At 43.6% G+C, this 12,385-nt stretch overlaps 1 protein-coding gene across 1 annotated transcript in view; it reads right to left on the bottom strand.

Moving 5' to 3' along the window:
* Nucleotides 1-12,385, bottom strand: part of SPATA16 (spermatogenesis associated 16) — a gene marked incomplete at both ends in the record, with an annotated part of 281,161 nt that overhangs the window by 111,351 nt on the left and 157,425 nt on the right. The window contains one exon of the mRNA XM_080929533.1: nucleotides 3,380-3,464. Within this exon, the coding sequence (XP_080785659.1) occupies nucleotides 3,380-3,464 (85 nt within the window). The remainder of the gene's footprint in view (nucleotides 1-3,379; nucleotides 3,465-12,385) is intronic.

Raw genomic sequence — 12,385 nt, 5'->3', positions numbered from 1 at the left:
TGAGTTTTGGATCTTGGCCAATCTGACTGGTGTGAGGTGGAATCTTAGGGTTGTTTTGATTTGCATTTCCCTGATGGCTAAAAATGTCGAGCACTTCCTCAGATGTTTTTCGGCCATTCGGTGTTCCTCAACTGAAAATGATTTGTTTAGCTCTGTACCCCATTTTTTAATAGGGTTATTTGATTCTCTGGTGTCTAGCTTTTTGAGTTCCTTGTACACCTTGGATATTAGGCCTCTATCTGATGTGGTGTTGGTAAAGATCTTTTCCCATTCTGTTGGTTGCCGTTTTGTTTTCTTGACGATGTCCTTAGCCTTACAGAAACTTTGCAATCTCATTAAGTCCCATTTGTTAATCTTTGACCTTAGAGCTTGAGCCATTGGTGTTTTGTTCAGGAAATTTTCTCCTGTGCCTATGTGTTCTAAGGTTTCCCCTAGTTTCTCATCTAATAGTTCCAGTGTATCTGGTTTAATGTGGAGATCTTTAATCCACTTACACTTGAGCTTTGTACAAGGAAATAAGAACGGGTCTATTTTCATTCTTTTGCATGTTGAGTGCCAGTTGGACCAGCACCATTTGTTGAATAGGCTGTCCTTTTTCCATTGAATGTTTACTGCTCCTTTGTCAAAAATCAGGTGACCATATACATGAGGGCTCATTTCTGGATCTTCTATTCTATTCCATTGATCCACTTGCCTATTTCTGTACCAGTACCATGCAGTTTTCAGCACAATTGCCTTGTAATATAGCTTGAGGTCAGGGATAGTGATTCCCGCAGATGTTTTTTTGTTGTTGAGGATGGATTTCGCTATTCTAGATCTTTTGTTATTCCATATGAAATTGCACATTGCTCTTTCCAATTCCATGAAGAACTGGGTTGGAATTTTGATGGGGATTGCATTGAATCTGTAGATTGCTTTTGGTAGGATGGCCATTTTTAAGATGTTGATCTTTCCAATCCATGAGCATGGGAGATCTTTCCATTTTCTGAGATCCTCCTCAATTTCTTTCTTTAGAGGTTTGAAGTTCTTGTCATACAGGTCCTTCACTTCCTTAGTTAGAGTCACACCAAGGTATTTCATAGTTTTTGTAACTATTGTGAAAGGTACCTTTTCCCTAATTTCTTTCTCCACATGTTTGTCCTTTGAGTATAGGAAGGCTACTGATTTGTTTGAGTTAATTTTGTTTCCGGCCACTTTGCTGAACTTGTTTATCAGCTGTAGGAGTTCTCTGGTGGAATTTTTGGGGTCACTCAAGTACACTATCATGTCATCGGCAAAGAGTGATGTTTTTATCTCTTCCTTTCCGATTTGTATCCCCTTGATCTCCTTTTGCTGTCTAATTGCTCCAGCCAGGACTTCCAGTACTATGTTGAATAGGTAGAGAGAGAGTGGGTAGCCTTGTCGAGTCCCTGATTTTAGTGGGATTGCTTCAAGTTTCTCGCCATTAAGTTTGATGTTGGCTGTTGGTTTGCTGTATATTGCTTTTATTATGTTTAAATAAGCCCATGCTATTCTTGAACTCAGGATCTTTCTGCTCAACCTCCCAAGTGATAGATGATAGGCAGATGTTACCTGCTGGGCTTTGTTTCATGGCTTCTCACAACTGGATGTGTAGATGTGATCTGGATGTCTACAAGCCATGATGTCAAGGAGCATCATGAAGCTGGTAAGAGAGCCAGGCATCTTGTCCTTTCTACTGAAGCATCTTTGGCTGAAGCCAGAGAGTGATTTTACTGTTGCTAGTTGAGGTTATAACTCATCTGAGCCAGGCCTCTCTTGCAGCTAGGGGCTCTTTTCACTACACAGGTTGGTTTCAATTAGAAGAATACAACAGAAGGTGCGTTTTTAGTATCACTGATTAGTATAGAATAGCAAAAAAAGGAAAGACAGCCTCTTTTGCTTGAAAGTATCAGGCTCTAAAGACAGCCTCTTTTGCTTAAAAGTATCAGGCTCTCAATCTGTTCTTGTTCATACCTACACTAGCTGCATTTCTCCCTAGTTTGATATAGAAAGTTCAGCATTCACACGGGACATATTTGTTTAGTGAACGAATAACTCAAACCCAGCATTTGTTAGGGACCTACTCTACATGAGACTTGCTAATCCCTTCTGGAGATTCACATCCTCTCTTGCTTCTTTTAATATTGCTTTGAGATCCATCAATCAAATGTCTACTCTTGTCTACAGCATGTTGCTTGCTTGTTTCCAAATGTATGATTTTGGACAGTTAGTTTTAAAATGTCTTTTAAAATTGTGTTTTGGAAGTTGGGGCTGGCGAGATGGGTCAGAAGTTATGAGCACTGACTGCTCTTCCAGGGGCCCTGAGATCAATTCCCAGCAACCACATGGTGGCTCACAACCATCTGTAATGGGATTCGATACCCTCTTCTGGTGTGTCTACAGTGTACTTACATAAAATAAATAAATAAAATTAAAAGAAATATGTGTTGGGCTTGGGCATATGAGTGCAGTCACTCTCAGAGGGCAGAGCAAGGCATTGGATCCCTGGGTCAGGTGGCTTGTAGGTGGTGGTGAGCTGCTAGATGCTGGGAACTGAATGCTCTCACACTGTTTCTGACCCCTACAACTGGTTTTCTAATTTTATTTTTGTTCATTTTTTTTTAGTGTTTCATACATATAAAATTACTATTAGGAACATCTTTTTTGGGGGAATAAAAATTGTTTATCAGAAACTCACCCCCCCCCCTTTTTTTTTCCTTTTTCTTTTTTTCCCCACCTAGATGACAGGTTTCAAGTACAAGAGGGGTAATTAAAAAATGCAAATCTGTTTTTTTGTAGTAGTAGGTAAATTGAACTTTAAGTCTTTGAATGGAAACACATGAGTTACTGAGTCTTTTAGATGGAAGGAGGCTGAACTAGTAGTGACTCCCGAATCTTCTTTGCGAGTCTGAGATGTGCTGGCTTCTCCTTGGGCTCTGAGAGAACACCCTGCTCTCATTTTTAACAAGTGACAGAACATTTGCTGTTGCCCAGTTTTCAATAAATATCATCCATAAATACCCCTTGTCTTTTCACTATCCAAGATCCTGTGACTGATACCACTTTAGATGTTTGGTTTTAAAACCTGTAACTCAAAAAAAGGATGTATGCAAACACAATGCATTTTAAAGGACATGTCGTCACAGCATTCCTGGAACATTGTTCTTGGGATGTCTAAAATTTATACTGAGTTGTGGAACTCTGGAATGGGCCAAGGTTTAACAGCCCTGAATTTCACATTTAAAATTAGTTTCAGAAATCCACTTCATTCCAAGTATGTCACCACTGGGCAGTACCGGTCTGACTGATTTGCCCAGAGCTCCCTTTCTCCATGGTCTTCTGAGCACCCATCCTCCCTAGGTGGGGCATCACGGTTTACCTGCCAATACAGTTTGATGAGCTTGCTCACGCTGTGCTCGCTCCCTCCACAGAGCCAGAACATGTAGTCCGCGATCATGGCACTCCTGGGAACAAGAACAGATGTAAAACAGCATGGATTTATAAGGCAGGGAGAAAACTGTAACAGGCAGCATGCACAAACGCTGGATGAGATCTTGCAATGCACACATTTAACTGTAGCAAGATTAAGAAAAAGCAAATCAGATGTAGAAAGTAGGCAGCTCTGCTTTTCAAGCTACGTGGAAACTGTAGAAGAAACGAGCCATCCATCTTCTACATGGTTTTTTCATTTGTACAACCGAAGGATATTTAATAGCTGCCACACGTTTTTATGCGTTGTTTTGGTTCCTTTGTATGAAGCCTCAGAAGATGTACAGGCTCCTAATGGCCTACATCAGTGGGGATGTACTTCATAGCAGCCAGCACTATGCTTTGCCTTGCACATAGACTTTAAGGTGTCTCCAAGTCTAGCATAGCTCTGAGCTATTAGGTGGGTATTTAAGCACACCTCAGACTTTACCTGAGTTACAAGATAATTTATTTCTGATTAAGTTTGCCTTTTATGACTGAAAAAACAAAGTACTCCAATTCAACAGACAACCCCTTCCTCCCAGCTTTGTGTCTAATTGAATTAGCTTCTGGATCCAGTGCATACAGACACTGCATTGGTCTTATTAAGCTGAGGGGGATATTAAAACTATTGTGGAATGGATATTAATTCATTACTTAGCACCCCTTGGAAAAACAGTTTACTTTTATGGCTGTTTCTTTGCTAGGCTTTTCTATTTCTTTTTCCCCAGAGATTGCAAATCCAATTAAATGTGACTAGAAGTGATTCCAAATTGTCACGTTAGCCAATTAAACATATAATAATCCTGTGTACCTAATCACCAGTACCAAAAGTTTATTTATTTAAGTAGAGCTATCACTGTGTACTCCTGCGTGTTTTTCTTATCTTCGCCTGCAGATACATGTTGTTCCTTGACATCACTGTAAATTGAATTAGAAATGTTCCTTCCCTAAATATAGGCTGTCTGAGGCACAGAATCTATAAACTTACTATCACACTTTTCTCCAAGAATTAAAACATTTACATTCTTGTTCAGGACAGAAAAAAAAAATCAGGACTTCAGAAATGAACAATGGGGCCGAGGAGATGGCTTAGTGGGGGAGAACATTTGCTGGGCACGCAAGAGGACCTGAGCTGAGACTCCCAGCATGCATATAAAAACCAGACATAGTTATGCATGTATGTATCTGTCTCTAGCTGCAGAGCTGTGGATGCAGACAGGGCGTCACTGTGGCTTGTTGTCAACTTAGCTCCAAGTTCACTAAGAGCCCCTGTCTCAGGGGATAAAGTGAGAGAGAGAGAACAAGAGAGAATCTCTTGTCCTCTTCTGGATTCTGCAAGCATGCACAAGGATGTTTGTGGGCTCTTTTCTCTTTCTCTCTCTTTAACACACACACACACACACACACACACACACACACACACACACACACAAGCATGCACGACTCACCTCAATGTTTTCTTCATCCAAATGGGATACTGGAAAGGGGGGATGTATATTAACGTTTCAGTGAAGGAGCGTTATTGTCTGAGAATCCTGCCCTGTTTCCCAAAGGTTGTAATAATAAGACAAGGCATGCTCAGAGGCTTTACATTGTGTGGATACATATAGAACATGGGCAAATTATAAAAACTATAGATATAAGAAGGCAAAGTTGCATTTCAGCTGATTGCATCTGATAAAAGCATTTGAAAAGTCTTCTCATATTGATCCAAAAGCAAGTCAACTTGACATGTAGGTGCCTGTAACCTAACATGTTTAGCTGTCAGTTCTGAACTGAAGGGCTTAATAAAAAACGCGGAAGAAACGCACTCCCCAGAGCAGCACATGCTGTTTTTCTAGGAGTTGGGGACGCTGTTGCCCTCCTAGTCTGTACTCCGATTCATCCTTCCACTGGATTTGGCTTGAGGAATGGCGCTCAGAAGTGGGAGGTAAGTCAGAAGCATCAGTGTACTGCATCTGCTTCCTCGTAGACATGGTGAGCATGCTTCTACCGCCTGCCTTCCTCGGCTGCCTGTCAGAGCCCTGCTCCACAGATCAGGCTTAGGAACCAGTGTGAGACTGTGGAGAAATATGACAAGGGATGGAAGCATTATGCCACGTGGTAATTGTGAGCCTACAGGCAAGGTGTTTTCATTGTCTTGATTTTTTTTTTTTTAAAGGGCAAAGACAGCTAGCGCTTCCGTGAACATCTCTAAGGATTTAAGTTCCACGTGAGACCCAGACTCTGGCAGACTTGCCATGCAAATCAAATGTAAACATTTACCACTCTTCTTCCTGCTCTCCATCAGGTATGTGTCCTGAACGGAGTTAGCGAGAGTCAGGGTCGCTATCGCCTTTGTTTGACCGTAGGCATTCCATGAGTCCACTGAGAGTATTAGTGCTAGTCTTACTGTCGGGAGACACTAGGAGCTCATGCTCGTTACTGAACCTAGAACTTTATTATTTGTGAGTTCCTAACTGCTAAGCACCACATGGGGCACTCTGCAGGGTAGAATGTGAGCCAAACACACCCGTTTGCACACAGGTTCTCATCAACTGACTCAGTCATGGCAACAACTGGAACGGTTCTCCCACCCTCTGAGTGTGTTTCTCTTTCAGATTCCCCCTTTCTCTCAGAGGCTTCCCGAGGGCTCAAAAAGATGTTGTCCATCCTATCCTAAACTCGCTTGCCTTACCTTCACCAGTTACTGCCTCCTTTCTTCTCCATTAAACAAACAAACAAACACAAACAAAAGCAGACAAACCAACCGAAGCCGCATGTACCCTCTAGGTAAGATTACTCTGAGTGTAAGCAAGCAGCCTCCATTTCTTCCGGTCTCACTGGAAGGTTCGATTTTTCCCAGGGTGGTGGTTCACCTCTGTTCAATGTGACGTGTATTCAGAATCTTTTCCTTTTGTGAAATTGAAATTATATATTACATTACTAACATGTAGTCACCGTCCTATGTACTTACATGAATAACCTTACTTTCCTCTCACTTTCCCTGGGGGCCAACTCCTCCTACCCACTCTTTTTCCCCTCCTCGCTAGTCTGCTAATCATCCAGCTACTCTGTAGTTCTAGCCAATCAGCTTCTTTAGCTTCCACAAATAAGGCTGTGAGGCATTTCTCTCAGAGTCTGGTTTATCACACTCAGCACAAGGCCTTCCAGGTTTGCTCACATAGTTGCAGACAAGCAGAAGAAATTCATGGTTCTCGGGCCGAATAGTATACATGCGTCTTTATGCCACATTTTCCTTCATCCATCTATCCACGGATGTAGGCCTGGGTGGATTTCAAACCTTGACTTTTGTACTATGATCAACAGAGAAGTGTGGGTATTTCTTTGAATTTCTAGTTTTATTCCTGTTGAGACATGCCTGCTAGAGTTATTGCTGGGTCAGACTGTAGTTATCTCTAAATCCTTGGAGTCACGATTGACTCCTGCTTTTCTCACATTCCCCGCCTTGTAACCTACTTCAGAATATGGCACCCCACACGCCTCTAGCATTGTTAACTGGTCCACAGTCTCTTATCCGGCTTATTGCCATGGCCTCCCAAGCTACACTCCCTGTTTCTCTGTTAGTCTATCTTCCATCCAGGATGGATAACGATAACCTAACAACCACAGGGTTAGAGCAGCCTTCTCTCCAGGCTTTGAATCTCTTGAAATAAAAACCAGGTTTTTAATGACATCTGAATCCTGCATCATCTAACCACTCCTCTGTCTTAACACTCTTTAAAAAAGATTCTGTGTGTACGGACTTGAGTGTACATATCTGTGTGTCCTTTACGACGAGAAGAAGGCATTGATTGGATCCATTGGACTTCAAGGTGGTTGTGCTGCCAGGGGTGGGTGCTGGGAACTAAATTCTAAGCCTAGAAGCAAGAGCAGCAGGTGCTGTTAAGCACTGAGCCATCTCTCCAGCCCCATCTGACCCCATGTCCTATGACCTATTCATGATGCTGTAGGCACTCTGCACTCTATTGTTCCTCAGAGAGACCAGACGGGCCACCACCTACGGAATCAGTATCTTGGCACCCTCTTCAGGAATATCTCTGCCTAGGCATCCCACGGACACTCACCTCCTTAAGGAGGCATTTTTGTTAGTTGAAAAAAAATTACAGTTATTTATTTATTTTACTCATGGGTTCACACCACGTGCAGGTCAGAAGGCACCTTGCAGGAGATGGAGTTTCCCCTCCCTGTATGTGGGTTCCCGGAGACCGAATTTAAGTGGTCAGGGTTGGTGCAACCAGCTCGTCTCACTGGCTCTAGTAGTTTTGTGTTTCCACTGTCCCACACTGCCACAGGGAGCAGCCGAGCATCGTACGTGTTTTATAGCTGGGATACCATTGTGTGCCAATGAAATTCCGGTGATGCTCGCTGCTGTGTGCCTGGATCACACATCCTCTTGCTCCCAACGATGGCACTGAAGCCTACCACAGAGCTTCAGAGGCCGTGGTCTGCAAAGTCTCCTGGCTTGACTCTCTGGCCTGCACTGGTATTGACCCCTTCACCCCCGGAAAGGGTTCATGCACTTTTGTCATTGCTGTGTCTCCAGCGCCCGAGTCAACACTGTAGCGTGCACTTAGTCATACGAGTAGTCATTGAATTAACGATAGCACATTATGTTGTTTATTTGTGTGCTACGGAGATCCCAAGGTTACCAGCCTTAGCCTCCTAGGACTGGAGCCAGAGCAGTCTGGCCTTAGGGTGATTTCACTGTCCACATTTAACGGTGATTTTGCAGTAGAGGTGTTGGTGTTGTGACAATGGAGAGACAACCTAATTTGTCCACTATGAATCCCAGTGAAAGTTAGCTCACAGAGAGCTTAATACATGCTGATGGATGCTGACGTGTTTATCACATAAATTAACAGGGAAGGTGCGAGGAGGCACACTGGCCTGACGTGGTGTATTCCAAATTATGTTGAGCGTGATGCTTCCTGTTGTGTGTCAACCATTATTGCTTTCCTGCAAGCAAATCTACTATTGCTTTGATATTCTGCTGGAATTCATTTTATGGAACTGTCATTGAAGTCACATGTATTTACTCTATGCACCTGTTAAACGTAAAAGGGCTGGAAGGCCACACACGTACAGATACTATTGTAAGTAAAAGGTATTTAGGCCATCAGCCCAGCTTATCGAGACTCAGATCCTGTTCCTATTAGATGACATATGCACAATCAAAGAATTAGACATTGATAGTGATAATACAGAAAGTAGCTTATGTTTTCTAAATTATGGTCGATGACTGTTCCTGGGAACAAGCACATTCACGCCAGCTGAGTTTGCAGAGGGATGTCTTCAAACAGACCAAGATGCTCTAAGCTCATGGGAATATACAATCTCCGATCCGAGAGGCCCATGCTTGGTTTCTAACTTTCCAGCCTTTGTACCGAGTGTGGCCACACGGTGGTGTGAAACAATCAGGGATGTGTAAACAAAGGAGCACCTCAGTGTGCAGCCCTCAGCGCAGCCTCCTCGGGCTGACTGGCTGGGACCTTGAAAAGTCATTTCCTTCATCACCTTGCCTTTAGGCAGGATCACACTTAAACCCTTCAAATGAGACTGATGAGAATCTATTCTGTTTTAAAGACCTACACGGAAGGACACTGCTCTGAATTCTTCACCGGACTCCACAGTTTCCCAGCCATAAATAGCTTCTTGTGCAGTTTTAATCTGCTGGCTTTAGAATCTCTCCAGGTCTAATGCAACCCAACTGGCCCTCGTCTCTAGGAGAGAAACTCCAAATATCTCCACCACCATTTGTTAACGTTTGTTAACATTGCCGGGCTAATGAATTAACCCGTCTGGTTTGCTCTCTCTGTGCAGCCCCTTTTCCTCACCATCGGCTGGTTTCATGGTCGCCCTTTTAATTCTTTTAAATGCCTCCTCTTCTTCTTTACAACTGGAAATTGGCTCTGCCAGAGTCTTCGGATGATGGTGTGGGCTTTTCAGGCAGCTATTCCATTTACTTCTTGGGCACAGAAACTCTATCCATTTTAACACACTTAAGATCTTGTTTCTTCCTCCCTGTGCTTAAAAAAAATTTCTCAGGATGATACACGTTACATATTCATATGCATATATGTTATTAATTTTAGATGAGTTAATATTGATGCCCAAATGTATATTGCTTTCTTGAGTATAAATACATACTAATAAGAAAGAGCTGTTAATCTGAGCAGAAGAGGCAAGCCACCAGGTTTACTCCAACACACACACATGCACATAGACACACACAGACACATACACACACACATGCACATAGTCACACACAGACACACAGACACACACATGTGCACATAGTCATACCCCAAGCATCTTTATGTTGACTCATGTTTCCCATATAGCAGTTGGCTACAGCAGCATTCTGTAAACACTGTACAATGAAAATGGCGTGCAGTGGATCTGAACTCCTGGGGGTGACCTACAGTTCTCAGCTCTCTGTGTTCTCCTCAGCACACTTGCTTGCAGCCTTCCCTCACACTTCCCCCACCCAGCACTCGTCCGCCGGAGCCTTGGCCCTTTCTTGTTTTAGTAGTAATGTGGTTTTTCTTGATGTTGCCTTCTTTCTCTAGACCTTTGCTGGCCAAATGGTGGTCACGATCCCCAAGAGGTTAATTATATTTAGATGGATGAAAATTTAAAAAGTTAATTCAGTTCCTCAGGTCCGCAGGCACAGTTTCGGAAGCTGGCAGCCACTGGTAGCTGGTGGCTTGCATATTGAGTGGTACAGAACGTCTCTTATCACCAGAGACTTTATTGGACACTGCTTCTCTAGTTTCTAAGCCGTGGGAGCCTGCCAGCATAGTGCCTTACATAGGCTGCTAAGTAGGAGGCACTCCATCCTTGTTTATTTTTAAATTAAAAAAAAAAAAAAACAAAAAACAACCACACGTCTATATAGGTGCTTGGTGTCTTTTTCTTTCTTTTGGGGGTGACAAGTTCTCATGTGCCAGGGCTGGCCTTGCACTTGTTATGTAGGCAAGGGCTGTCTGGACCTTAGGGTACTCTGTTCCCACCTCTGAGGCAGGGGGATTTTGAGGATTACTGGGGAGGCGCTCTGCAGTTTCAGTGTGCATTTCTTCAGGCTGAGCATTGGCCCTCTCCTGCTTCCCAAACTAGCTCACAGGAGGCCCTGGCCTTACGTGTTCTGGGCATGTTCACAGTGGTCCTTGGTAAGCACTGAAGAAGCTGAGCACGTCCAGCCCCCTTTCCACTGAAAGAAGAGATGCCATCAGCCAAGGAGCACCCGACCAGATGTTTCCAGGAGGGGGTGTCTTCAATGTCTAGGGTTTCTATGGTGACATTTGGAATGCCTCCTTCACTGTGGCTTTTGAAGACCAGGCTGAGGCAAGAAGAAGCAAGCAAAGCCATCTCTGAGGCGTCTCTGGAAATGTGAAGGTAGGATCTGCCTTCCACTTTTTAAGAAGGTTGATATGGATGTCAGGGGAAGTCCTATAAAAGCCACTGCAATTGCTCCAATGATGCATGATTAACTGAGATCCCAGGAGACCTGGATTCCTCAGCTCCTGGGGGTGTGGCACAGTTCCTTCTTAAATGAAACCTTAAATGAAGGTTTGTCTGGGCTCCCAACTAGCTCATCAGAAGACATTGGAAGCAAGCAGCCAGAGAACATGACTGAGAAAACCTGTCACCACATCCGGAAAAGACACTGAGCCTCCAAGGTAATACAGCCAGGCTCCTCGCTGGCATGCCCCGAGGCCAGTGATAAAAGACTTCTCTGAGCTTCCACTTGCCTTAGATGCTCTCTTTCCCACATTCCCAGTGTTCGTTGTCATAGATGAAAATAAATCTGTTTTGCATTATATAAAAGAGAAAATTTCTTTGTCTTTAGATCTTTGTAACAAGTCGACCTCTGTGCCTACTTGAATAGCTGGAGACTGTCTCTAAGACTATTCATGCATTAATTAAATAAATACATCAATTCACTCAATGTGTACATGCTTTTGTATTTGTACATGTGGACTCAGGCCCTGGTGCGTATGTGGGGCTGGGGGGTCAAAGAACAACTTTTGGAAGCCATGTGACTTCTGGGGATCAAACTCAAGTCACTGGGCTTGGCTGCAAATACCCTGAGCCATGGAGCCATCTCGGCAAGCACCGTTGGCACCTTCAAACTTGTTCAGAGGCTCCTGCCAACCTCTAGATTCCGACGATGATTAGTGTTCTGGCTATGCTTGATCCTGTGTGACTGTCTTCCAGTGGATCAGAGGTTTGCTTTCTGTATGTTGCCTTCCTTCTGGTCTGCAATTCCAAATACTGTGCATTCCTATGTTCACAGTTGGTACCCAGAACAGAGCAGTAACAGTACCACGGTGACCACTGTTGTTTGTGACAGCAGCCAGTGTTCTCCGAGTGCTTACGGTGCTTTTACAGATGATTTCATTTGTAAGGCAGGGCTATGAAGTTAGGAATGTGTCCACAGGTTTAAGGAGGTTAAATGTCAGAAAAGTAGTGTGTGTGCTAGAGACTGAAAGCCGTTTAATGTCTTCTCCAGGGCTCAGTGTGGCAGACTTTGCTTTGCTGGGCTTCTGTGCGTCTTTTACAGGACCATGAACCCTGGTTCAACCTCCCTGGGGCTAATTTTATTTTTTCCAAATTGACAACTGTTGACATATTATTTAAAAACAGGCATCCCTGTGGTTGACCAAACACCATGGTGACAGTGATTGCTGATGGCACCAGTTACCATCCCTGCCCGCCTCGCCACAAGACATGTTATCTTCTCACCAGGCCTCTTAATCTGACCAAATCAATTTGTTTTCAGAAGGACACGATTATTTCCATTAAAACATTCATGCCTCTGAAAGTGGAAGGGAAGGGAGGGTACCGGAATCAGGAGAGTGAGGAAGGGGCATAGGGTCGGTATGATAGGCATATATGGAAAGCTTACAAT

This window comes from Micromys minutus (assembly GCF_963924665.1).
Source record: "Micromys minutus genome assembly, chromosome: 15".
NCBI lineage: Eukaryota > Metazoa > Chordata > Mammalia > Rodentia > Muridae > Micromys > Micromys minutus.
The sequence above is the reverse complement of the archived record's forward strand: the minus strand, read 5'-3'. Positions and strand labels throughout refer to the sequence as shown.